The 26,856-nt window shown below is 49.1% G+C and overlaps 1 protein-coding gene across 1 annotated transcript; it reads left to right on the forward strand.

The window, feature by feature from the left end:
• Positions 1–19,487: 19,487 nt before the first annotated feature.
• Positions 19,488–20,441, forward strand: LOC138520235 (olfactory receptor class A-like protein 1). The gene has a single exon (XM_069632701.1). It carries the CDS (start codon positions 19,488–19,490, stop codon positions 20,439–20,441), a length of 954 nt encoding a protein of 317 aa, XP_069488802.1.
• The last annotated feature ends 6,415 nt before the right edge of the window (positions 20,442–26,856 follow it).

Below are 26,856 nucleotides of genomic sequence, written 5' to 3' on the forward strand. Positions count from 1 at the left end.
GGAAGGTGGTGCAGCACATAGACAGGCAAAGAAGCATAAAGGAAGGTGGTGAAGCACAGGCAAAGAAGCATAACAGAAGATGGTGCAGCACAAAGACAGGCAAAGAAGCATAAAGGAAGGTGGTGCAGCACAAAGACAGGCAACAAGCATAAAGGAGGGTGGTGCAGCACAAGGACAGGCAAAGAAGCATAAAGGAAGGTGGTGCAGCACATAGACAGGGAAAAGAAGCATAAAGGAAAGTGGTGCAGCAAAAAGACAGGCAACAAGCATAAAGGAAGGTGGTGCAGCACAAAGACAGGCAAGAAGCATAAAGGAAGGTGGTGCAGCACAAAGACAGGCAAAGAAGCATACATGGAGATGGTGCAGCTTAAAGACAGAGAAGGAAGCTTAAAGGAAGGTGGTGCAGCACAAAAACAGGCAAAGAAGCATAAAGGAAGGTGGTGCAGCACAAACACAGATAAAGAAGCATAAAGGAAGGTGGTGAAGCTTAAAGACAGGCAAAGAAGCATAAAGGAAGGTGGTGAAGCACAGGCAAAGAAGCATAACAGAAGATGGTGCAGAACAAAGACAGGCAAAGAAGCATAAAGGAAGGTGGTGAAGCACAGGCAAAGAAGCATAACAGAAGATGGTGCAGCACAAAGACAGGCAAAGAAGCATAAAGGAAGGTGGTGCAGCACAAAGACAGGCAAAGAAGCATAAAGGAAGGCGGTGAAGCACAGGCAAAGAAGCATAACAGAAGATGGTGCAGAACAAAGACAGGCAAAGAAGCATAAAGGAAGGTGGTGAAGCACAGGCAAAGAAGCATAAAGGAAGGTGGTGAAGCACAGGCAAAGAAGCATAACAGAAGATGGTGCAGAACAAAGACAGGCAAAGAAGCATAAAGGAAGGTGGTGAAGCACAGGCAAAGAAGCATAACAGAAGATGGTGCAGCACAAAGACAGGCAAAGAAGCATAAAGGAAGGTGGTGCAGCACAAAGACAGGCAAGAAGCATAAAGGAAGGTGGTGCAGCACAAAGACAGGCAAGAAGCATAAAGGAAGGTGGTGCAGCACAAAGACAGGCAAGAAGCATAAAGGAAGGTGGTGCAGCACAAAGACAGGCAAAGAAGCATAAAGGAAGGCGGTGAAGCACAGGCAAAGAAGCATAACAGAAGATGGTGCAGAACAAAGACAGGCAAAGAAGCATAAAGGAAGGTGGTGAAGCACAGGCAAAGAAGCATAAAGGAAGGTGGTGAAGCACAGGCAAAGAAGCATAACAGAAGATGGTGCAGAACAAAGACAGGCAAAGAAGCATAAAGGAAGGTGGTGAAGCACAGGCAAAGAAGCATAACAGAAGATGGTGCAGCACAAAGACAGGCAAAGAAGCATAAAGGAAGGTGGTGCAGCACAAAGACAGGCAAGAAGCATAAAGGAAGGTGGTGCAGCACAAAGACAGGCAAGAAGCATAAAGGAAGGTGGTGCAGCTTAAAGACAGAGAAGGAAGCATAAAGGAAGGTGGTGCAGCAGAAAGACAGAGAAGGAAGCATAAAGGAAGGTGGTGCAGCTTAAAGACAGAGAAGGAAGCATAAAGGAAGGTGGTGCAGCTTAAAGACAGAGAAGGAAGCTTAAAGGAAGGTGGTGCAGCTTAAAGACAGAGAAGGAAGCTTAAAGGAAGGTGGTGCAGCATAATGACAGGCAAAGAAGCATAAAGGAAGGTGGTGCAGCTTAAAGACAGAGAAGGAAGCATAAAGGAAGGTGGTGCAGCTTAAAGACAGAGAAGGAAGCATAAAGGAAGGTGGTGCAGCTTAAAGACAGAGAACGAAGCTTAAATGAAGCTGGCGCCCTCCAAAAAGACTAGAACTGAAACACACTTTTTCAGGCTATTTCCCTTTTAAGGTTTCTTATGAAGGTTCTTGAGGCCATTGTCACACACCCCCCCCCCTCCAACTGAGAGACTTCTTAGAGGAGAATCCAATTCTCTATAATTATCAATCTGGATTTTGCGCTTTGATGGGGGACTGAGTCAGCACTGGTTTCAGTCTTGGGTGACATCATCTTGATCAGAGATCACGGTGGAACCACTGTCCTGATTATGCGCGACTTGTCGGCCGCGCTCGGCACGATTGACCACCCTACTTAGCATGAACTCCTTAAGGATGTCGGTATCACAGGAATTGCCCTCCGGAGATTTATTTCTTTTCTCTCTCATCGGTCACAGTCTCTTTCCATTCCCCATTTTGGGTCTGAGTCGTTTACGGTGACCCGCGGGGTGCCCCAAGGCTCTGCAGTCTCACCTCTCTTATTCAACATGTATGTAAACCCCTGGCAAAACAGATTAACTCAACGGGTGTCGTTTTTGCTCCTTGGACGACACCCAACTTATTTTGAGACTGGATCAGAACCCACTAGATTCTGCCAGGTGTCTGACATCTTGCCTCACAGCTCTATGGATTTGGATGAGCGCAAACTGGCTCAAATTTAATGGCGAGAAGTCTGAAGTTTTGATCATCGGCCTCAGGCTCAGAGTCAGCCCTGGACATTGGACTACTGGCCCTTCAAGTGACTCTATTCTTGCCAGTGCACCTGCAGGGTCTTGTGGTTGCTACAGCAATCTTTGGAGCCCTCGACTGCTGCAACGCCATCTTTCTTGCCCAGCCGAAATGCCATGTTCGAAGGCACAGATCCTGCAGAAATCAGCTGGGCACCTTGTGATAGGTTTGCCTGAATGTTCACTTTCTTCACCCACCCTCGCTTTCCTGTCGAGAGCAGGATTAAGTTCAAGGCTCTCTGTCTGACTCATCGCATCGTGCCCGCCCAATGTTTCTCCAGGATAAAATGTTGGTCTCTACTCCTACTAGGACTCTTTGCTTGGCGAAACTTGGTCTTCTAGTGGTTCCCAGACTTAGGAAAGCCACCCTTGGCGGCCGGGCCTTTTCTGTGGCTCCCCCCCACCCCCTGCCACTTACGGAACTCGCTTCCCCTTTCTCTCAGGCTAAATGATGACTTTCTTCAGTTAAGGAAACTGCTTAAGACCTTTCTTTTGCCCAAATGACTTTCCTTTGCTTTTCTGTCTCTGTGTTGAAGGTTTTCCCCACTCAGCGCCAAGATACTGTCGGGTGATAGTGCGCTATAGAAATTCCTATAGCGTAACATAAAGGTTGGTGGCGGCTTTGCCTATGTTTCGTCTTGTCATCACTATCCCTTCTCTCTCTGGTCAGTGTGGGAGCCTTCATAGGGCCGGAGGCTTCGTCTGGGGGCATTGGGCCCTGACGCCCCTGCAAGAGAAGAAGGTTGGGACTGGTAGCTTCCACCGGATTTCCCATGGCACACGCTTGAGTGTCGGGGTGGCACAGAATACTCATCGCCAGGTGGTGGTGGAGCTGCTTCACCTGAGCCACAAGGGACAGGGTCTTAAGACAGTGGAAGCCCCTCGGGCGACGAAGAGCACATGAGTGACTCCGGCGCATCCCATCGTCAGCTGCCAGAGACGCAAAAGCCGGAGTAAAGAAATCTGTCGCGCCCCCCTGTGCATCGGGGGACTGCCATGGCCCCCTGGGTGCTGGGAACTCAGCTGGTTGCCATGTACCTCTTCCTCGGGACCATAAAAGCACTCCTCGCTCACTTCCAGCCATCTCTAAGGAGTCCTGGACTCAGTGGGAAGTTTAGTCGCAGAGACGCTGATGGCTGAGATCCAGAACGCGGGACTCCCTGGCAGGGAGGTCCGTCGCCACCGCGGACAAACACTGATATATACCTCAATGTACTATTATTATGTGTTGCCTGTAAACATCACCTAGAAAGGTAAGTGCTGTTTACAGGGCCCGGCCTCTACTTACTGGGCGTCTGGTGAGACCTTGAATGCTACAGAGAGTTTAGTCATGTGGGCATCCATTTCTGAGACACACTAACCTTAGCGTGGCCTCTTCAAAGCTGAGAGGGGCACTCCGCCATGTCGGATATCCGGCGCTGCACACGCACCTAGGAACGCAAGCACGTCTCAGCCTCCTTGCTAAGTTTGCAAGGAGTCTCGGGTGTAGGAGAATGCGGGACTGGTACAGCCCACTGGACTGGTGTGCCAGGTACATTGTGTAGTGGGTATTGCTCACATGCGTAGACTTTCTCTAGCCTCTCCCCATTCCTCAAGTTATGCATTATATCAACGGGTGCCCAGTAGGAAATACAAGGACTATGTGAAGCATGGGTGAAGGGGAGAGGTGAGGAGGAAAGGGAGGAAAGATATAGCAAGAAAGAGAGAGAAAGAGAGTGGAGAGGGAGAAGGAAGAAAGAAAGAAAGAAAGAAAGAAAGAAAGAAAGAAAGAAAGAAAGAAAGAAAGAAAGAAAGAAAGAAAGAAAGAAAGAAAGAAAGAGAGTGGAGAGGGAGAAGGAAGAAAGAAAGAGAGAAAGAGAGAAAGAGAGAAAGAGAGAAAGAGAGAAAGAGAGAAAGAAAGAAAGAAAGAAAGAAAGAAAGAAAGAAAGAAAGAAAGAAAGAAAGAAAGAAAGAGAGAGAAAGAGAGTGGAGAGGGAGAAGGAAGAAAGAAAGAGAGAAAGAGAGAAAGAGAGAAAGAGAGAAAGAGAGAAAGAAAGAAAGAAAGAAAGAAAGAAAGAAAGAAAGAAAGAAAGAAAGAAAGAAAGAAAGAAAGAAAGAAAGAAAGAAAGAAAGAAAGAAAGAAAGAAAGAGAAAACACATTTGTTTTATGAATAGGTGTGGATGCAAAGGTATTTAAATAAAAAAGGGTGTTTGTTATAAGCGTGCATTCTCAGAGTTTAAAATTGTTTCCTCACTCTAAGAGCGTTTCTTTTCCTCGTTAGATAATCAGAAAGTGTAGAGTTCGGGCTCTTAACAACATAGACTCCCACATTCTTTGTTTCTCTTTTGTTCTTCTCACAGCGTCCCGCTCTCTGGCCAATCAGCAAGCTTGGAATGGAGGCTCTAACCACATGCAGAAGCCTGCTTTCCACTTCCTTTTTTAGGTGTATGCACCAGGTACTGGTCAAGTAGCATGGGCAATCTGTCATATGAACCCCCAGGTCAGACTGACCTCTGCCCCTTCACAAGTTCTAATGGCATTATTAAAACCCTTGCAGGCAGACTCTAGTGTGCAATAGGAGACCTTCCTTAGGCTCGAAACCACTTACTTGGGTGGCGCTCACCTACCACTCAATAGAACCCTCAGGTCGGGGCTCTAACACGTCATTAAAAAAAACAAATGGGCTATATGTGTGAAATAGCAGCCTGCATGCCCAGAATGTTTCAGTGTATTCTGCTGTAGAGAGGGTCTGGGGGATTCGAAATTAGGAAGCCGCCGAGCAAACTGCTCTGCCACCAGGTCCCCTTCGGAATCCCAAATAAACTCATTTTTTTAACTAAATGCTGATATTTGAAATACAAACCAATGCAGTGATATCAGAATTCTGAAAACGTTTGCAAATTGTGATAGTGTATGGTTGGACTGTCAGGAAAGAAATGGTTTATTTGGTCTGCAACCCCATTATTTGAGGGTAACAAGGCAAGCCATGTTAAGTCCATTCATTGAGTAGAGTGGTATGCCTCAGTATGAGATGCAATCTTATGGTAAGGCATGGCATGGCATTTTAAAGTATATGATGCCATGATAAAGTCTGGCATGTATGCACAGTACCACGGCACTATGTTATACGCTATTGTGCAGTATTTAGTGTTATGTCTGGCATTGCAGCGCATCCTAGGATGCGCTTTTGTTCCTGAATGGTGTGTTCTGAGAGTCGTGGTATGGTAGGGCAGGGGGTGGTATGTATTGAACAGTACAGTCTGGTACAGTATGGTCCGGTGCGGGTTGGCATGGTATGGAGTGGCTCTGTATGGCAATACATGGTGTCTCATGGTAGGTCATGGAACGGTATTATACAGTATGTTCTGCTATGCTATAGTCTGGCATGGAATGCACTGTCGTGTCCACGTGGTGCAGAATGCTGTATTGTGGTGAGATACGGCATGATGTGGTCCAGTAGTCTATGCCACTCCTCAGTCCTTACTCTTCTCGCCTCTCCCAGCCTCACCCTCCTCTCCAGTCGCACACCCTGTACGTTTTAGGACATTCTCATGTGTCCTGCTAGCGAGTCATCCCTACGCCTCATCTCTCTCTCCCCCAAACTCCTCAGACCTCCACTTTGCTCATCAGTGGTGCTCTTCAGCCCACGCGCCTGGGAATATCCATCCTCACCACTCCTCTTCAGTTCTCATCCCTGCTCCTCGGCCGCCAATCCTTCCTACTCACTCATCCGTTGTCCTTGCACCTCCTTCCTCCATGCTCTGCTCTCTGCTGCACTTCAGTGCTTTCTCCGCCTGAGTCATGGCTCCACCTACTCAGGTAACACCTCTCCTTCCTTCCCTCGCACCTCAGAGCTCCTCTCACTACTCCTTGGCATGAATTCCTGCTCTGTAGCAGCCCCTCCTCCTGGTCGTCCTTCAGTTGTCCTCACACTTCCTTCCTTCATGCTCTGCTCTCTGCTGCACTTCAGTGCTTTCTCCTCCTGAGTCATCGATCCACCTACTCAGGTAACACCTCTCTTTCCTTCCCTGGCACCTCAGAGCTCCTCTTACTACTCTTTGGCATGAATTCCTGCTCTGTAGCAGCCCCTCCTCCTGGTCGTCCTTCACTTGTCCTCACACCTCCTTCCTTCATGCTCTGCTCTCTGCTGCACTTCAGTGCTTTCTCCGCCTGAGTCATGGCTCCACCTACTCAGGTAACACCTCTCCTTCCTTCCCTGGCACCTCAGAGCTCCTCTCACTACTCCTTGGTATCAATTCCTGCCTGCAGCCACCACTCCTCATGGTCGTTCTTCAGTTGTCCTCACACCTTCTTCCTTAATGTCTGTTCTCTCCTCTTTAGTTCGCATTCTTCACCCTCTTGCTTCTACTATCTCGCGCCTCTACCTTACTCCTCGTTTCTCTTCCTTAGTTCACATACCTCCGGTGTCCTCCTTCCTCCTTATCCCTCTCTCCTAGGTCATAGGCCCTCCTCCTCCCTCTTCACCCCTCTCGTGCATTCCCACTTCTTTCTTCACCCTCATTTCTGAACACCGCTCCCCTACACACTCCTTCACTCTGATTGCTTAAAGGTGACCAATAAAAAACATTGCCTTCTCATCTGAACACTGTTATAAAACGAAGAGAGCTGGCCGTGCCCCACTGAGAGGGTACGTGTTTAGCTGGAGCCTGACTGGGTACAGCATGGAGCGCAGCGGGTGCCTGATTGGGTACAGCATGGACTGTAGGAGTTTCCTGAGTGGGTACAGCATGAAGTGTAGGGGTTGCCTGGTTGGGTACAGCATGGAGTGTTGGAGTTTCCTGAGTGGGTACAGCATGAAGTGTAGGAGTTGCCTTATTGGGTACAGCATGGAGTGTAGGAGTTGCCTGACTGGGTACAGCATGGAGCGCAGCGGGTGCCTGATTGGGTACAGCATGGAGTGTAGGAGTTGCCTGATTGGGTACAGCATGGAGTGTAGGGGTTGCCTGGTTGGGTACAGCATGGAGTGTAGGAGTTGCCTGATTGGGTACAGCATGGAGTGTAGGAGTTGCCTGATTGTGTACAGCATGGAGTGTAGGGGGCCTGATTGGGTACAGCATGGAGTGTAGGAGTTGCCTGATTGGGTACAGCATGGAGTATAGGAGTTGCCTTATTGGGTACAGCATGGAGTGTAGGAGTTGCCTGATTGGGTACAGCAAGGAGTGTAGGGGTTGCCTGGTTGGGTACAGCATGGAGTTGCCTGATTGGGTACAGCATGGAGTGTAGGAGTTGCCTGAGTGGGTACAGCATGGAGTGTAGCAGTTGCCTTATTGGGTACAGCATGGAGTGTAGGAGTTGCCTGATTGGGTACAGCATGGAGTGTAGGGGTTGCCTGGTTGGGTACAGCATGGAGTGTATGAGTTGCCTGATTGGGTGCAGCATGGAGTGTAGGAGTTGCCTGATTGGGTACAGCATGGAGTCTAGGGGGCCTGATTGGGTACAGCATGGAGTGTAGGGGTCCAGATTGGGTACAACATGGAGTGTAGGAGTTGCCTTATTGGGTACAGCATCAAGTGTAGGAGTTGCCTAATTGGGTACAGCAAGGAGTGTAAGGGTTGCCTGATTGGGTACAGCATGGAGTGTAGGGGGGCTGATTGGGTACAGCATGGAGTGTAGGAGTTGCCTGATTGGGTACAGCATGGAGTGTAGGGGGCCTGATTGGGCACAGCATGGAGTGTAGGAGTTGCCTGATTGGGTACAGCATGGAGTGTAGGGGGCCTGATTGGATACATCATGGAGTATAGGAGTTGCCTTGTTGGGTACATCATCGAGTGTAGGAGTTGTCTGATTGGATACATCATGGAGTGTAAGGGTTGCCTGATTGGGTACAGCATGGAGTGTAGGGGGCCTGATTGGGTACAGCATGGAGTGTAGGAGTTGCCTGATTAGGTACAGCATGGAGTGTAGGGGGGCTGATTGTGTACAGCATGGAGTGTAGGAGTTGCCTTATTGGGTACAGCATCGAGTGTAGGGGTTGCCTGATTGGGTACAGCATGAAGTGTAGGGTTGCCAGATTGGGTACACCATGGAGTCTAGGGGTTACCTGATTGGGTACAGCATGGAGTATAGGGGTTGCCTGATTGGGTACAGCATGGAGGATAAGGGTTGCCTGATTGGGTGCAGCAAGGAGCATAGGGGTTGCCTGATTGGGTAGAGCATGGAGCATAGGGGGTGTCTGACTGGGCACAGTATGGAGTCTACAGTTGCCTTATTAGGTACATCATGGAGTGTAGTGGTTGCCTGATTGGGTACAGCATGGAGTGCAGGAGTTGCCTGATTGGGTACAGCACGAGGTGTAGGGGTTGCCTGATTGGGTACAGCATGGAGGGTGGGGTTGCCTGATTGGGTACAGAATGGAGTGTAGGGGTGGGTACAGCATGGAGTGTAGGGGTTGCCTGATTGGGTACAGCATGGAGCGTAGGGGTTGCCTGAGATTTTAACAGTGGGTCTGAGAGGAACTCAGGAGACACCAATGTACTGAAGAGCGGGACTTAGAGTTAGAGGCTATCACATTGTTCTGAAATTCTCACACATAGAAAACTCATTTTCTGGTTTGTCTGGGAAATAAAAAATGTCACACCGAGTTCGCGTGGCCCGCTCACGCCTGACATGCTCAGGCTTCCGAGGCCTGCTCTATGTCTCGAGTTTGGTTTGTAGGGCGTGTTCCCGCCATCTCTTGCAAATGCGGGTGTCAACTCGATTCTAAATTACCTGTGCGCGGCCCAGTCGAGTAAGCGTTACTGTGCTTTCTAGCGCTTGGAAGCCATGTGTTCTGACGTCCTTTCGCCTGCCATCGCCTCCGGCCTTAACCACTGGGCCTGTGCAATCTGGACACGCATAAGGTGGTGAGTTTACACAAACACACGTACAACACAAATAAAAAATAAATTACACCATACATACTGTTTGCTTCCCTCTGCATTTTCACACTTTCCCCGGTTTATAATTCGTGTTTCCTTGTTTCCAACATTAGACTAGTATTGTGCTCGTGTATCATTGGCTCTCTGTGCAAGGCAGTCTCTGGGACAGTCACCCTTAGTGTCATCAGGGAATGATTATTGTCCACACAATGACTCCTCCTCATGCATGTTGCATGAGTCTGCACCCATCACTTGTGCCCATTCCTCTGAGAGGCAGTGAGTTATCATGAGTGCTGTAACATGGCGCACACTATACTCAGCCACAGGGTGTCTGCCTGGGATTGGTAATGGGGACCACATGACAGTAGACGAAGGACTCGCGTGTGGGACGGTCTTATGGGCCAATACGCGTCAGTTCCATGATTCAGAGCATCGTGTGGTTCGCACGCACGTGTCTCACTGTGCCACTGATTTTGCAAAACGTGCAGGCGAAAGACTGTTCAGCTTGTCTCTATTTGCAAATGCAGAACTTTTTTATTTCTACCCACCACTTACAGCCTGTGTGCAGTCCACAGTTTCAGAAAAATAAGGTGATCTGCCCAGGATCACACAACGTGTTCAAGTGAGAAAAAAATAAACTGTGATTAAAAACCAGAGCAAAGGGGGCCTGCTGATTATGTGGCACTCCAGATGTGTGGGCTTTAACTCCCATCAACCTTAGCCAGCATCGTTAGAAGTGAAGGATCGTGGGGGTTGTAGTCTAAAACATCTGCCTGGCTACTTGATGAGTTACTATCTTCTTGCGAAGCCTGTTCCTCTGAGGGGTGTGTGTCAGATGTTTCTGTGCGGCACGGACACCACTGCCGAAGGCTTTTTCATCTTCCCATTCTCCACCCAATTCCTCTTAGACACTGGCACTTCTTGTCAGAGAACTGGGCGTGTGAATAGTTAACTGCAGAACCTGCGAATACGGGGTTCCATCGATAAGCGCTGGGATGGAATCTCAAGAAGCGATCTCGTGCACATGTTAAAACAAGCCCTGATGTGTCAGCGGGAGCCCGCCCCAACTCCACAGTGCGGCATTGTGGCACGGTGTGCTCTGCGTGCAATCTTCACAGCTGCCCTCCACAATGGCTGCCCGGTGCACACATTTGCCAAATATTAACGCCCTGCAGAATTCTACACTCAATGCACGAACATAGAATGCTTATAATGTATGCTTGAAATGTTTTCACTGCAATGTAATGTAATATGGCGTTTGTATAGCGCCTTTTCCCGTTGGTATGGCCTCAAAGCGCTGTACGTGAACGCCCTTGAAGGACTGAAGTCTGAGGTATGAGAGATTGCTCAGAGAAGTTTAGAATGTGTGTGTGCATTTTAGCCCATACTCGTGTAAGGGTAGCGTAGCCCCTGCTAGCCACCCATGCAGAGCGAGCTGGCTCGTGCATGGGCGCTGTGAGGTTGTCGGTAGAGTAAAGGAGTGCCGGGGACTGATCGTGTGACCAGCTAGACTGCATTTTTATCGTGGGACTTAGCTGCATTCTAGTGGCAAAGGTATTGTGTGATGTGTCATCATGTGACGTATGATTGCAGATGCGTGCAGGTGGGCGGCCATGCCTGCGACTATTTCCCATCGACATGGAACGTGGTGAAAAGATTCAGTTGAATCCACGTGTGAGGTTTTGTCAGGGAAAAGCCTGTTGGGGATCACTGAGTAACTTTCTTAACTTTGGGTATTAGTTTGCTGTCTGAGATGGGGATTGATGCGAGGTTGTGTATCGCTCGAGATGCCTGTGTCCCCAGCAGTAGCTATGCTGTGTACGCCTGCGGTAACTTGGCAGCAAGTGTGCAGTGTTACCGCCAAAGTTGATCATTGTTACAGCCACTTGGTCTGGCGGTATTACTACAGGATTACGGTTGGTGGCAAAGTGCTGTAAATACCTATTCTTGGCGGTCATAGGTTTCCATGCCGATTTTTGGGAATATACCGGGAGCGGTAATTCCACAGCGGTGCGGTAATGCAGTAATGCAAATTCCTGCCACTTTATTGCCATTTACGTCCAGACAATGGAGGACATTTTCCCGCACATGCAAAATCGGGCATGAGCCCTTGAAAAGCACTTCCACTCTGAGTCCTGAACACAGGCAAGGCTGACATGTGTGCCATGATCAGTCTGACCCCTCACCCCTGAGCCTAACACAGCAGGCAAGATAGCCCAGCGAGTTAAGCGTTCATCTGTGACCTACTGACTGCATCACCCTTCCTGGAATTTCCGTTTTAAAGAACACGTGTTATTCCAGCGCCCCCAGTGGACTGGCCCCGCCCAGCGCAACACTCTGGGCACTGGCCTCTTCGAATTCTGCATGTTTTGCCTCACGTTCTGAGACTGGAATACATGTGCTGCTCCCACAAACAGCATCATGCCAGGAACCTGTCTTTTGACTGACGCTGCCCCAGCCCAACTGTTCGGTCATTGTCCTCTTGAATCTGCATTTATACAATCCTGGAGACCTGGTCAAAATGAGTTTGAATAATCTTATCCTACTGGGCCTTCAGGAAAGCTTTAAAAACGTGTAACACGGGAACAGTACTTCCGCCTCGAACTACTCTTTCGTTCCCCTAACTCATGTAACAGATTGTAACAGCGCCTTGAGGCCCTTGGGTTTACTGTGCTTTATAAATGTGAACGTAGATAAATAAATACCCCCTGAATATTAGGACCTCGAGAAGGGCCACTCACATAAGATGAAATGGACAATCGTCAGACCCCCGGCCCAGACAAACGTGCCAGTCCTTCATCTTTGGAAGAAAAGCGAGTCCAGTTGTCAGTGTAGTCCGGTCTTGGTGACTTTGGGACAGCAGCAGCGTGTGGCATCGGAGCTGGGTCAGTGCCACACATTCATCAGGAATTTGCCAGTGGAATGCCCCTGGATAACCGCCCGGCATCGGCCCACGGAAATTCCCCCCTTTCTATATAAACCGGTCTTTTTGAGTTTGTGGAAGTAGGCCCTTTCGAGTTGTGGAGCTGGCAGAAGGATAAGTCACATGTCAAGAATAAGCTAATCGACTCACCCTGCCCCAGCCCAAGTGTCCTGACATCTGTCACTTAGCCAGGTGCCAGCGAGTCCAAGAAAGCACGCCCCTTTGAAGGGGAGTAGCTGTTGACGGGTCAGGTGCATTTCAGGAACCCACGAATTGACTGGGGAAGTGGCACTCGTTTGTAAGGTTCCCAGTACACATTTGACTTTGACTCTCACCCAGATATTCCAGGGACCTTGTGTCTCATCCTCTTGCTTTGTAAAGCACCCTTGGCCAGCCACAATTGGGGAATCTATCAGATGTGCAGTGCACTGTGCCATGATGACCAGAGCCACGTTGGCTCACAAAGCCAGCCCGCATGGGCCTGCCGAGGCTTTTGGGATAGTGTAGTACTGCCCAATAGGGATATCTGACTTGCACAAGATAACAGACTCACGATGCCTCACTAGCCTCAATGCATTGGGACAACCATCATGCAGCAGGCAGGGATATTTATTCACCTACAATGAAAAGACCCCCCTGCACCCTCCCTGCCCCGCTCCACCTCGTGGAGGTGTTCTGGGTAGTGATTAGGCCATATGCCAACTGTTGTCTAGAATTCCTTACCAAGACATGTGTACCTACGCGAGGACGACAACCTGCTTGAAAAGTTCACCGTGGGAAGAAAGCGACGGAGTTCGACATGTGCTATACGGCGGGAACACATTGTGTGATCCTCCGCAAAGCGCATATATAGTCAGGTGACCCAATTCCTTCCCAGGCCTAAAAATGCTGAAGGCTAACTGAAACTCCAGCAATAAATGTGGTATGCACAAACAAAGCGACGCAGGGAACCAGAGCTCTCGCGAAATGAGGTGAGATTGGGTCAGACGGCCAGCTGCTTTGTAGATACAAGTCCCAACCTGGGGGGTTCCCGGGAAGACCCGGCAAGACCCGAATTCTTAACACGCCCCTCCAAGAACCAACCTTCGACACTTGCCAGCTGCACCTGCAAAGCATGGGATCACGGTGGGGGGGGGGGGGGGGGCAAGATGTATGGGCACAAAGGCCTGGACCCCAAAGCTTTCCAAAAGCAAAACGTGTTTCAGTCAAAGGTTCGTAGAAAAGGGGTGGGGGCTGGGAGAATCCATCCACACAGAGAGGGATGTGAATATGTAGAGGGCAGCAACGGATAATGTTTAATTTCTTTTTTTATGTTTGAGTAAGCCCACCCCTTCCATAGGGCGGGTCCCCAAGAGTGTGCACAGTGCACAGATCCCCCAGCAAGAGGGGCCCGGTAGAAGCACAACCCTTCCCTTTGAGTCAGTCCACCCCTTCCCTGTGAGCAAGCCCACTGCTTCCATGGGGTGGGTCCCTAAGGGTCAGCATAGTGCACAGCCCCCAGGTAGAGAGGCCCGGTAGAAGCCCGCCCCTTCCCTTTGGGCAAGGTCCCTGGTGCACATCCCCCAGGTAGAGAGGCCCGGTAGAAGCCCGCCCCTTCCCTTTGAGCAAGGTCCCTGGTGCACAGCCCCCAGGTAGAGAGGCCCGGTAGAAGCCCGCCCCTTCCCTTTGAGCAAGGTCCCTGGTGCACAGCCCCCAGGTAGAGAGGCCCGGTAGAAGCCCGCCCCTTCCCTTTGAGCAAGGTCCCTGTTGCACATCCCCCAGGTAGAGAGGCCCGGTAGAAGCCCGCCCCTTCCCTTTGGGCAAGGTCCCTGTTGCACAGCCCCCAGGTAGAGAGGCCCGGTAGAAGACCGCCCCTTCCCTTCGGGCAAGGTCCCTGGTGCACATCCCACAGGTAGAGAGGCCCGGTAGAAGCCCGCCCCTTCCCTTCGAGCAAGGTCCCTGGTGCACAGCCCCCAGGTAGAGAGGCCCGGTAGAAGCCCGCCCCTTCCCTTCGGGCAAGGTCCCTGGTGCACACCCCCCAGGTAGAGAGGCCCGGTAGAAGCCCGCCCCTTCCCTTCGGGCAAGGTCCCTGGTGCACATCACCCAGGTAGAGAGGCCCGGTAGAAGCCCGCCCCTTCCCTTCGGGCAAGGTCCCTGGTGCAAATCCCCAGGTAGAGAGGCCCGGTAGAAGCCCGCCCCTTCCCTTCGGGCAAGGTCCCTGGTGCACATCACCCAGGTAGAGAGGCCCGGTAGAAGCCCGCCCCTTCCCTTCGAGCAAGGTCCCTGTTGCACAGCCCCCAGGTAGAGAGGCCGGTAGAAGCCTGCCCCTTCCCTTTGGGCAAGGTCCCTGGTGCACATCAGGCACGGTAGAAGCCCGCCCCTTCCCTTCGAGCAAGGTCCCTGTTGCGCATCCCCCAGGTAGAGAGGCCCGGTAGAGAGGCCGAGTGCAATGCTAGGTGTTATAGGCGGGCCAGGCCACACATTACTGCTTACTCTAGAATTCCATGGACGGTGTATTGATCCATCACCCGAAAGCTTCATTTCACCAAGAAGGCGAGGGCAAACATAGCACAGAAAAGACCACCCAGTCTGGTTTTTGTCGGCTTTTGTTTTTCCACACAGCACCGAACCTCACTTTTTCCACGGGAGGAATTTCCGTCTAGTGAAAAGCACGGAGGCGAGGGAGTCTGGGCCCAGCTGTTGCGAGTTTTCCTGCCTCACATACGGTTTGATAACACCTCCTCGCCTCCCTTCGCTCCTCCACCCAAAGCAGGAGCCAGCTAAGCGTGCACCGTGTGCACTGCAGGCTCTGCTCCCATCACTCAGCTCTTCGTTTGTTTTCTAACAGCGTGCAGACCAGAATGCATTGCGGCTTACCTGACACCATCATAGTGAAGTCCCGCGTAGATAAACTGGGTTAAGAAAAGTTGGGGAGGGGAGCGAACAAGAAAACAATAGGCAGGAGGAGGGATGAATGAGGGCCGGTGAGGGAGGGGTAAGGAGGACAGGTGACTGCCGAGAAGTGAGTGGGTGAAATGAGAAGGATGAGCAGCAAGATATGACATGCTTGCCAACGTGACCCATTCCAATCTATAGGTGCTTATCCAATCCTGGATTTTTCTTTGCATTCTGGGACTTGCAGTCCCATTTTTCCATTGACTTGCAGTCCTAGAATGCAGGACTGGATAAGCACCTACAGATTGGAATGGGTCATGTTGGCAAGTATGTGGGAAGTAATGATTACTATTGGAGACCGAGGAGGAGCCCATGGAAGGATCACATTTGACCCCTTACCGATTTGGTGTTGTGGGTGCAAATGAAAGTTGGGTAGTGGTTATTCTTGTACCGCTACTTTCCTGCACTGTCGAACTCTGATTTTGGAGGTGAAGTGGAGCATACAGCTTGAAGTAAACCATCCTATGCACCACCAGAAATCATCAGAATTGCCGCAGTAGATTTACCACTCGTGGTAAATCCAGTGGTGGAAATGGAAAAAATGTGGTGGGGGATCCCACAAGTGCCGGGGTGGAGGAGGAGTTGGGGGGGGCAGAGGGCGCGTGGTCTAAAGGGGGCAGGGTTGATAGTGGCCATCCGGTCAGATAAATACTTCAAAAAAGAAAGAAAAAAAAAAGCGCCCACAAAGGCAACATTGCCTTTTTCCGTCGGCCAGGGCTTTAAGTGGGAGATGGCCTGCCGGGGCTCAGCCCCAGCAGGCTCCGAATTTTCGAGTTGAGGCGGGGCCCTGTGGGGCCCACTTATCCCTGCCAGCCCCGCCCACTACACGAAAAGGATTTTTTTCTGAAGCCTGAAGCTCTCGCTCGTATGCGAGAGCTCCAGGCTCCAGAAAAAAATGCCTTTCAGCCATAATGGTGGCGTCGCACCTGCGAGGCATCCCTTTAATCAAGTGATGCACGTGGGCCGGCGCCACCATTATGGAGAAAACGTGAGGCCGCTGGAAGCAGAGGCTTTGCTTTCTAAATACTGAAGCTACCGCGGATTCGCAGGAGTTTCGGTCTTAAGGAACAGGGCCTCTGCTTCCAGGGGCCTCACCTTTTCAGCCTTAATGGTGATGCTGCCCCTACCCAGCTGGCAAGGGGCGACGACACCATTAAGGCTGAATAGGCGAGGCCCTGTCCCCTGCCAGGCAAGCCTATAGAAAACAAATGCAGAGATCAACCCCCTCTTCCTGGGGGGGAGAGGGTGTTGATCACTACAAAAGGCTGCCTGGCAGGGGTGCCAGTGGCCCATTGAGCCGGGGCTCCTCAGGGGAGCATGGCCTAACGGGCCAGCAAGACCCCTGCAGTTAGGCCAGGCCCCTTGATGAGCCCTGGCTCATTTTCTTATGCCAAAAAAAGAAAACAAAAAAAAAAAACGCCCGCGAGGGCAGCATTGCCTTTTATGCTGCTCTGGCACAGGTGTGTAAAGCACAATGCTCGCTACATGTACAACTGACTCCTTTCAGTTGTACATGTAGTGAGCATTGTGAATTACACATCAGTGCCAAAGCCGCGGTAAACGGCAATACTGCCGTCGCGGACGCTTTTTTTTTTTTTTTTTCTTTTTTCCAGCGTGGTTCATGGGCTTGGGTGGCTGACTTTGGCCGGATCCCAAGATCCGGCTACACATCTGGTGCCGGATCTCGGATCCGCTGAGAGCCAGCCCAATGACCAGCACTGGGTAAATCTGAAGAAATCCCCATGGAATCTTGCGGGCTCCAAAAATGGAGAGTAAGGGCCTGATCACAAGTTGGGCGGTAGCTCTTAAATGCGCCAGTAAGGGGTCACCCAATCTCAAGTCTGACGTATTTACGGCCAGCTCAGAGCTGCTGGTAAACACGCTGGGAAAATACCAATTTTTGGTGCAATTACAGCCAGCGGTATTATCACACAGTAATCGCACCGAAAATTCCTCATTGAGTCCAGTGGACCCAATGTGGAATGGGGAGTAATAGCACTCAACCCGTGATCCAGCTGTAATACCACCGGACGGGTGGGCACTAACGCAAATAAAGTTGGGAGGTATCCCAGCAGGATGCCGTCCAACTCGAGCAGAGACCCTACTCATCTGTTGCCCAACTTGCAATTATGCATTAAATCTACAGGACTGAGTGGCAATACCGGTACACCAGTTTGGAGTAATGCAATAAAATGACTGCGAAACCCGTTCTGAGGCCCACTGCCTTTGCACGGCATAATGAGTGCACTCTTCGTGCAGAGTCTTCAGAGAACCATGAGACCCTTTACTTCACATCCACCCTCGCTCACTCCTCGGCCTGCACTACCCGACCAGCCTCTATTGCCCGCTCCCCAACTAGGTATGCTTCGAGAGCCCACCCCTCTGTCTACGCCTCGATATCCTTCGCTCTTTCCATGTGGAATGTTTATGGCACAGCAGGTGAGCTGCGATCAAGCCTGCCCCATGGACCCACCCAACACTGTTGCAAGAGTCACCTGAAGCTCAAACCCAGAAGAGTGCAAGTAGGGGGCGGCCACTCTATGCCACAAACCAATATTCCATTACAATATCCATAGAGGAATCCGGGAATGGACTGGGAACCAAAAGAGGCCCTGGAAATAATGATCACAGTGACCCCTCCAAAAAGCTTTGCTGAATTGGTGGTGGGTCGGTGGAGTACCATGAGATCAGACCCGAATCCTAGTCACCACCACTCAAAAATCCCTCCACGCCACTGTAGCTTGAAAGCATGCACTCTGAACCTGTTAACATAGTGACATGTGTACAGGTGTGTCCTAAGTTAGGTGGTGGAAGTCTCCCTATTACCAAAGTTTCTTTTCATTATCAGAAATAATGTTCTACTTGAGGTATATAGAAATACAAACTGTACCCCGCGTAACAAACACTGGTGTAGCGTTGCCCCTCCCTTCTCTAAGTCCACTCTCACTCTCCTTCTCTCTCGCTCTGTTTCACTACCTCTCTGTTTCTTTCTTCTTATATATGACCGACAGTTGCATAGTCAGGTGCGTGTGTTTGCAAGCGCCACCTTGGCCGTTGCCAACGTGACCAAAGAAAGAACACAGATATCTTGAGTGGGAGAGGATGTATTTTTGCAAAAGGAGCTGATAAACCCCCACCCCCCAAAGAAAAGAACCTATGGACATCGTAAACTGGCTGTTTTAAAAATGTTGCTGTGTACAGTGTGTGTTGTAGTCATAATAAGAACATAACCCTTCTGCTACTTAGCAAAGCAAATAATTAAAACCTAAACTCACCATATTATCTGATAGGTTATAATTCCAAGATCGACCATCTGTAGTCTCCTGTTGTTCTCTTTAGAAATACACCTTTGAAAGAGAGGAAAGTGACAAATAACACTAGCGACGGCTCCTTGCTGCTTTACATAAAATCAAAGAGCATTTTGGGAAGATAGGAATGACCCCACAGAGATGTTCATATTTGACACATATGTCTGTGATAAAAGGGCTGTGTGCTTGTCTTCCTGAGTACATGATGCACACTGAGCTTGGTACTCATTTTATTTTTCAGCACACACCCTATCATGACAATGTTTTCAACATTGAGCCCTACATACTCATTTGTACAGCCCCAGTATTAGGACATGGGGATATTTCCTTGGCTGCACAGATAGAATTCTATCTGGGCTATAGGGTAAGGGTGGCTGTGCACAAGCTCAATTCTCAAATGCACAAAGGAAGAGAATTACATATATAAAGGATGGTGGGAAAGAAATAATCTTTGATCATAATCTGACACAGTTGACAGCTCCCGAACACCCCCGACACGTACCCTTATTAAAGTGGCGGAATGGCTCACTTCAATCATCACACGCAAACACCTAGATAATCAGTATGCACTAAAGGTACTATCACATCAAATATCACTATTTTAAAGGAACATGTACCTTGCATATTTGGCAAAAAAATAATTTCACAAGCAATTAAGGCCTTTCCCGGCAATCCTTTAAGAATTATTGTTAATGTATTGACTCACTAATTGTACGGCGGTTCATCCATCTGAACGGTTTTGATTAAACGACATATGTTTCGTTTTCAGCTCCTGATGAAGGCGCGTCACACCGGAGTTTGCCCGACTAAGCCTTGACTGGTCTTATCGATGTTGCAAGGAATTAGCAGGTGGGATCAAGAAGACCCTAGAGGATGTCAATGTTCGGCTTCATTTCATAAAGCTATTCCGACTACAGAGGGCGATTCACCGGGAAGGCCATGGAGACCCGGGTTGCTCTTAGGGGGTTCGTCTTTGCATTTATGACAGCCACAGGTCTCCTGGGCAACATCTTGGTGCTTCTGGCCTACTTCTTGATAGCCCACCAGCAAAAGAAGCTGGTCCCAGCTGAGATAATCCTCCTTGCGCTGGCACTGACGAACCTTGTGTACGACATTACTCTCGCCTTCCCGCACACGGTCTTCATCTTCCAGGTGAAGTATTTGGTGAGTGACTCTGACTGCAAGTTTGACCTCTACATGGCCAGAGTTTCTCGGGCTCTGTCCATCTGCCTCACCAGTCTACTCAGCAGCTGCCAGTGCGCCGCCCTGGCCTCCAGGAGGTGGCGCTATTTCCGATTAAATTCACAGAAACATCTCTTCTTGGGGGTCTTCCTGCTACTCTTTGTCTCTATGGTTTCAAGCATGAGCACAGCCTTCTTTGCCCGAGCCAGCGGAAATTCCACAAATTTAAACTACGTCTTCGATTTGGGGTACTGCCTGGTGATCTACCGGGACAAGACGTCCTTCCACCTGGTAGGCTTTGTGGCATTTGCCCGTGACTTCATCTTTGTCGTGATCATGACAATCTCGAGCACTCACATCCTCTGGATTCTATACAGACACGCCAAGCAGGTGAGAGGGATACGGGGATCGGACAGGATGAGACAAGACTCGGCGGAGAGCCAGGCCGCCAAACTGGTGGTGACTCTAGTCTTGGTTTATGTGCTCATCTTTGGCATCGACAACGGCCTCTGGTTCTACCAGTTCACGTTGCGCCGAGGAGACGAGATCCTCACAGACGTCAACCACCTGCTCTCGACAGTGTATGCCTCCGTTTTTCCAGTAGTGGTTTTAACCTTCAATCGAAAGGTCAGATCCAACCTTCTTAGGTGCCTTGGAGGTGAGGCAGATCAAAGTCTGATTTCAAGCTCACTCTCAGAGGGGAAGTGCTGACTTATTATTATTTTCATGAATTTTATTAGTGATTTACATGATGCTATACAGGAAAACGCTGCTTCCGGACTGTCTGCACCAATTAGCCACAATATGTGCTGAAACTCTGGCTGCACGCTGCAGCGTGTTAAAATCTTGGGAAGCAGGGTGCAAAACGAAACTAGCGGAAATTCACTCTTCAGAGGTCGATCTCGTCCGCTATCCCAAAAAAATAAAAAAGAAGATGGGCGAGCGTGACTGGATTTAAACCCTGGACAATGCAGCTAAGGCCAAATCAGTCAGTCATCGTCCGCCCTATCAAAGTAAACTGAACTTGGTCCCAAATTACCTGAGTAAGTTCCCCAACAAATCAGCCAGAAACCTCTTTCTGAGAGCACGTCTAAACCTGCTGGAAACCAACGAGATTTTAAATCTAAGAGGACAAAGCAACGCAGACCCATGTTGCTTTTGTAAGAATGAAACAAAGGTGGAAACCATGCGCCATCTGCTACTGAATTGGCCAGGAACAAAAGAAATAGGCGAGAAATTCCTGTTACCGCACCTTTCAGCTGCATACACTAAGGAAGAGGAATTGTGGTGGGACTGCTTAATGAGCGGAGCAAGAAACACTTGGACAATTGCCACAACACAGATTCTTAAATGTATTCTTTCTCTGTGAAATCAGTCAGCCTCCTACACAAATCAAGCCGCTACAGCGATGGGAGCCGGAAAGGCTTTGCAGCAACGCTTTCCCTCTTCTTTTCTCTCTTCTTCTTCCTCTTCGGACTGTCTTCTTGGACTGCCTCTTACACAGACTTTTCCTGATGTACAGTTTCTTCTTCTACAATGTTTGTAAAAATCATTAATTTGATTAAATCAACTAAATAAATAAATACAAATTAGTGATTTATATCGCGCTTCATCCCAGACTTCCCCAGATTCTAAGCGCCGCACTGGGGGATCAAACCCATGTTGCTTAGCATCGTTTTCTTTAGAATTACCGAATTGCAAGAGGAGACATCAGAGGCATCACCGAGAGGAACTACGTGAGCTCAGAGACAACCACCAAGCAATTGGTTACCACCTTGAAGCAATCGATGGACAGGACTCGATGGACTCATTCGCTGAAACGCTGTTAATAAGATCCCATGTTTGATCAGTCTACAGATTTGCATCACACCTACAGGGTCAAAATGGGAGCACGTATAATACAAGTCAGTTATGAAAGGAGAGATTACCAGAGTCCTTGTTCGTTCAACAATTCGTCCCTCCAATGAAATCGTTTTTTTTTAATGCATGTCGTGAAGGCCTTCCTACTCTCTTCACCTCAAAACTTCAGAAACAACAGTTCTATTTTTAATTGTTTTAATGTTTCCTCTTGTTTGCCTACTGTGTTTCCTGGAACCTTTTTTCAATGTACCCTTGTTTACTGTGAACTCTATCTATCTATATATAAAGCAGACAATCTGTTAGTTTGTTACTTAAACAATGACACATCGTTCCACCAATCTGCACCACATTTTGCATAGTTACTTGTTAGCTATGCTATGATATGGCATTTGTAATGCGCCTATACACAAGTGTCAGGACCATCCGGACATTACTGGCTACATGACATTTGATCACCCGGACCTTTCCCCGGATTTCAGCCCCTTCACACATCAGCGAAATATCAATGTGGTCGTAGAAGGACTGGACAGAGCTCATTTTAAGCTTCTCGATGCAAGGAATACAACTCTAATGTCCATATGGGACCTTGCAAACTACCTTTCAAGACCCTAGGATGCACGTTTTCTGAGATATATACAGCGCGCCAGGGTGAGGCGACAGCTGAGGAGAGCGCACAGAAGGTCCCAGTATACCTCAGCACACCAACTCTTGCCTCCCCTCCACGTCTGCTCCGGGGAATGTCAGCGAGCCACACACATCCATTCTCAGTGCTGTTTACGTCAGAGTGCAAAGCACATCAAGTGATACGCGACTCGGAACAGCGACCTACAGGATCATTGATTTTCAACAATTGAGGAGAGTGTTATCATATCTGTCCACAAAACCCGTGTGGAGTATGGGTACTGTTTGCTAGTAGTTCTAGATTGTTATACCGCAAATAAAAAATGTGTATTACACATTACGGGTAAGTACAGGCACTGTTTCAGAAGGGCACTTAAACTATTAAACATACAAAACTTTAATTTTAGAATTGTACTGGCAAATACTTTTAGTAATGTGTTACCGTCTCCCATAAACAAAGGTTTGTGGGTTATGTTACATTTGGCCTAACTGTGTGCAATAATCCTGTTTTTAACCTCGAAATATTAAATCTAGACTAAACAGTCATACATTGACTTATTTTGTTTCGCTCTTTGATGGGTTCTTTTGTCTCTTTGTCTGCAGTGTTATATTTTGCAACGTATCTTGAAATACAGCAATACCCACACGTCTGCCAGCGTCTCTGTGTCAGGCTTTAGTGAGAGGTATTAGTGTTTGGGAATGGAAGGAGAGTTTGCAATCGCTTTTGGAACCTGTAGCCCGAAGGATGCATTGAAAAGGGGCCTGCCACACCCCTTTGAACATAGGAACTATCACGGCTACGATCCTAAAGTCTTGCTGAAAAGCAATACTAATGTTTTACAAAAACCCAACTAAAGAAATTAATCATAACCAGCTGAATATGTACATTGTTTTGCAAGCTCTCAATCTCTCTTACCCACCCAACCCATTTTGCCCCTTTTTTCTTCTCTCTCTCCCTTTCCCTCTTTCCCTATGGAGGCATGATGACCGTACTGCATTAGGCGTTTGCTTGCCGTCTGCCTCTCCCCCCTCTCTTTGCTTCTCTTTCGATATCTCCCACTCTCCCCTTCTCTGGTGCTGGGAGTCAGTAGTGTAGAAGTAATCACTGTCCCTCTTGCTCCACCTGTCCCCATCCCACCCCCTCTTACCACCTCTCTCTCCTTCTCTCCTTCTGTCTCCAATTCTCTCTTCCCTTTTATCCTCCCGCTCCCTCTGTGCACCGAGGGGGTCCCTCACTCTCGATTTCTCTCTTACACCTTTGCCCTCATCTGCACTCTCTCTCTCACTCTCCTTCTCGCGTATTGCTCTCTCTCACCTTCTCTGTCTCCATCGCGCTCTCTTTCTCTTCCATTCTCTCTCTCTCTCTCTCACTGTCTATGGCCCTCATTACAACCCTGGCGCTAAACCATGGTGCTATTAGCACCATGGTTGGTGCCAGTGTTGTAACGAGTCTGCCATGGTGGAATGGGGAAATACCGCCCTTTTCCAAGGTTGGCGGGGCGGCAATTCCCCATGCGGCCATGGCCCTTCCCCACTCCCATTTTTGCCCCATAGGGCTCAATGGGACTGGGGAAGGCGCTAATTACGGCACCGTAAATCACGGTGCCGTAATTAGCTCCTAGGTCCCTTTGCGGGTTGGTTTTTTAACGCCTGCTAAAAGCAGGCGTCAAAGTGCAACTCGCAAAGGGACCTCGTAATCAGGCGTTAAGGGTTTAACGGCGCCGACACCTATCACGGCGCCGTTAACCCCTTAACGCCTGGGTTGTAATGAGGCCCTATGTCTCCACCTCTCCCTCTCGCTCTCCCTTTGGCCTCATTTGCACTCTCTCTCACTATCCTTCTCTCGTATGAGTCTGCCTCTCTCTCTCTCTCTCTCTCTCTCTTCCTCTCTCTCTCTCTCTCTCTCTCTCTGTCCCCCTCTCTCCCTTTCTCTTATTTCTCTTTCTCCCCTTCTCTGTCTCTGTCTCTCTCCATCTCTCTCTCTCTCTTTCTCTCTCTCTCTCTCTCTCTCTGTCTCTCTCTCTCTTTCTCTCCTCTCTCTCTCCCTCCCCTCTCTCTCTCTCTCTCTCCCTCCTCTCTCTTGCTCCTCTCTCTCTCTCTCTCCCTCTCCCTCCTCTCTCTCTCTCTCCCTCCTCTCTCTCTCTCACTCTCTCTCTTTCTCTCTCTCCCTCTCCCTCCTCTCTCTCTCTCTCCTCTCTCTCTCTCTCTCTCCTCTCTCTCTCCCTCCCCTCTCTCGCTCCTCTCTCTCTCTCTCTCTCTCTCTCTCCTCTCTCTCTCTCTGTCTCTCTCTCTCTCTCCTCTCTCTCTCCCTCCTCTCTCTTTCTCTCTCCTCTCTCTCTCTCTCTCTCTCCCTCCTCTCTCTTTCCCTCTCTCTCTCTCTCTCTCTCCCCCCTCTCTCTCTGTCTGTCAGTTCCCTTCTCTCTTATTCACCCCTTTCCTCTGCATCTATGCAGTTGTTAGTGTGTGAGCGGTAGCTGCTCCTGTGTGTCGAGTATTGGGGGCCAGGTTAGAAGTTGCAAAGTCCATGGTGATGTGGTCCCGGAGCCACGAGGAAAGTGCCACACCCACATATCCAACGGATCTGCACCGAGGATGGCTGAGCTGGGGCATGCTGGTGCAACGGAGTGCTTGTGTGTGTGCATGTATGTGCATGCGCTCTCCCTGTTTCTCTGACACCCTTTAACTTTATTCTTCTTCTTAATTATAGGAGGCGTGGGAGGACCCACCAATCATTATTTAGCTCCATTTAAACTCACAACTCCTCCCACCTCCCCGTCTGCCTCACAAAATCCAACAACACACTACTCCTCCTCCTGCCTCTCTCCGTTTAACTTTCCTACATATAGACAGAGAGAGAGAGCACAAATGCCTTCAATGCTATGGTGGGTATATAGACGATCCGAAAAAAAAGCCTTGTACCTAAAAGTAGAGCAAAGGATATGCTCAGCTCACAAGCCACACATGCCAAAGCGCCACCCAACAGTCACCACTGGAAAATAACAACAGTTCAGAGAAACTGGGCAATGCATTGTGGGTATTCAAAATAGCTGAAATGCTGTGCTTTTTAACGTACACTTTTATCAATGCAAGACAGACTGCTCGTAATTGTGCAACCAAACCGCGTTTTTCACCCCTCACTAGTGGTCACCAGTATGGTATAGTCTAACATCTTTGTGATTAGAGCATTTTTATTGGCAAGTTGAGTAAACGCCATCGGTGTTATGGTGTGCATGAAAAAGCATGAACAAAACGTGCACCTACAAAGTGAGAAGCCTTTTCAGCTAACAAGCCACTCACTGACCCATGCATTGCGGCTATGCAATGTAGCTCAAAACTCAATTGAGCTAACACGCATGCGCACGAGGCTTGAGTCACTAACGCCAAACCAGTGGTGAACCTCCAGGGATGGCTACTAAGAGGCCCTGGGTCCTATGTGGCTTCTGGAGGCAAGTAAATGAGCTGCTTCGACCCATTAAAGATTACCCATATGTCCATGGTCAACTTGCTAAACCTCTTTTTAATTTTTGGGGCTACCAACTGGCCTCCCCGTTCCCTTCGAGTGCCTTCTCCTCTCCACTCCTAGACCCAGGTCCCTATGTGTCTCCTCGATCCACATCAGTCCATCGACTATTAAACATTATACCTCCATCTTATTCAATCTTCTGCCCTCTACTAAAAAATGTAAGCTAAGTAATTAGGCTTTTATATTGCGCCTCATGCTGGAGTCGAGCCTCTAAGTGCAGAACTGAGTACCCACTACTGCTACTCCATGCTGCTCAGTGTTGACTTGCTCCCAAGATAAGCAAGTTGCCCCTGAGCCATCCTTCTGGCAACCAATGCACCATGTACATGTACAACTAGGTTATGGTGCCCCCGCCCACCCCAAGCATGAATTACAATGTATACCACAAGTGTATTTTTTTTTTTAAACATCTTTTTATTAATGTTCATAGCAGGTACAATAGCTCGCTCCCAACATCACATCCAACATGTCATACAGTGGCACATTATACAGTCTCGCAGATGGTGCATACTTTACAAAGAGGTTTCATTGTCCGAAAGCAGTTCACATAAGTATACCCTGAACGGGCCCCAAACGTCCTTCGGCTGACTTGTTTTCGGTTGAGTCAATACATACTGTTCCTCATTTTCATTAACGTATGTCAGTTCTCGTAGAAATGTGTTCATGCTTGGAGGTGTGGGGCTTTTCCAGGCCTGCAGGATACATTTTCTAGCAACTGCGCGTGATACGTTAAAAATTCTTCTAGTCTTTTCGGAACATTTCCCAATATCCCCGAATAAATATTTTTGTGGGGTCAAGTATGGAGATATTTGTGTAATTTCCGCCAACAATCTGGCCACCATCCCCCAAAACCGTAGCAGCTCAGGGCAGTCCCAGTACATATGGAAGGACCCTGCTTGTGGAGAGCCGCATTTAGGGCATTCGCTCGGGGAATCTGGTGTGAATTTGGCTACTTTAGCCGGTGTGTAGTGTAATCTATTTAAAATTTTGAATTGTATGTGGTGTAGTCCCGCGTTAAGTGATATTTATTGGGTAAGTGCACAGTATTTTACCCATTTCTCATCAGGTATAGTCATCTGTAAATCCGTTTCCCATTTTTCTTTAACATTATTTACCGTAGGG

The sequence above is a fragment of the Ambystoma mexicanum genome, chromosome 13 (assembly GCF_040938575.1).
Source record: "Ambystoma mexicanum isolate Mex_15411 chromosome 13, UKY_AmexF1_1, whole genome shotgun sequence".
Lineage (NCBI taxonomy): Eukaryota > Metazoa > Chordata > Amphibia > Caudata > Ambystomatidae > Ambystoma > Ambystoma mexicanum.

What these genes read in the sequence shown, in the direction of transcription:
- LOC138520235 (XM_069632701.1), top strand. Translation starts at nt 19,488, where the DNA reads ATGGAGACCCGGGTTGCTCTTAGGGGGTTCGTCTTTGCATTTATGACA.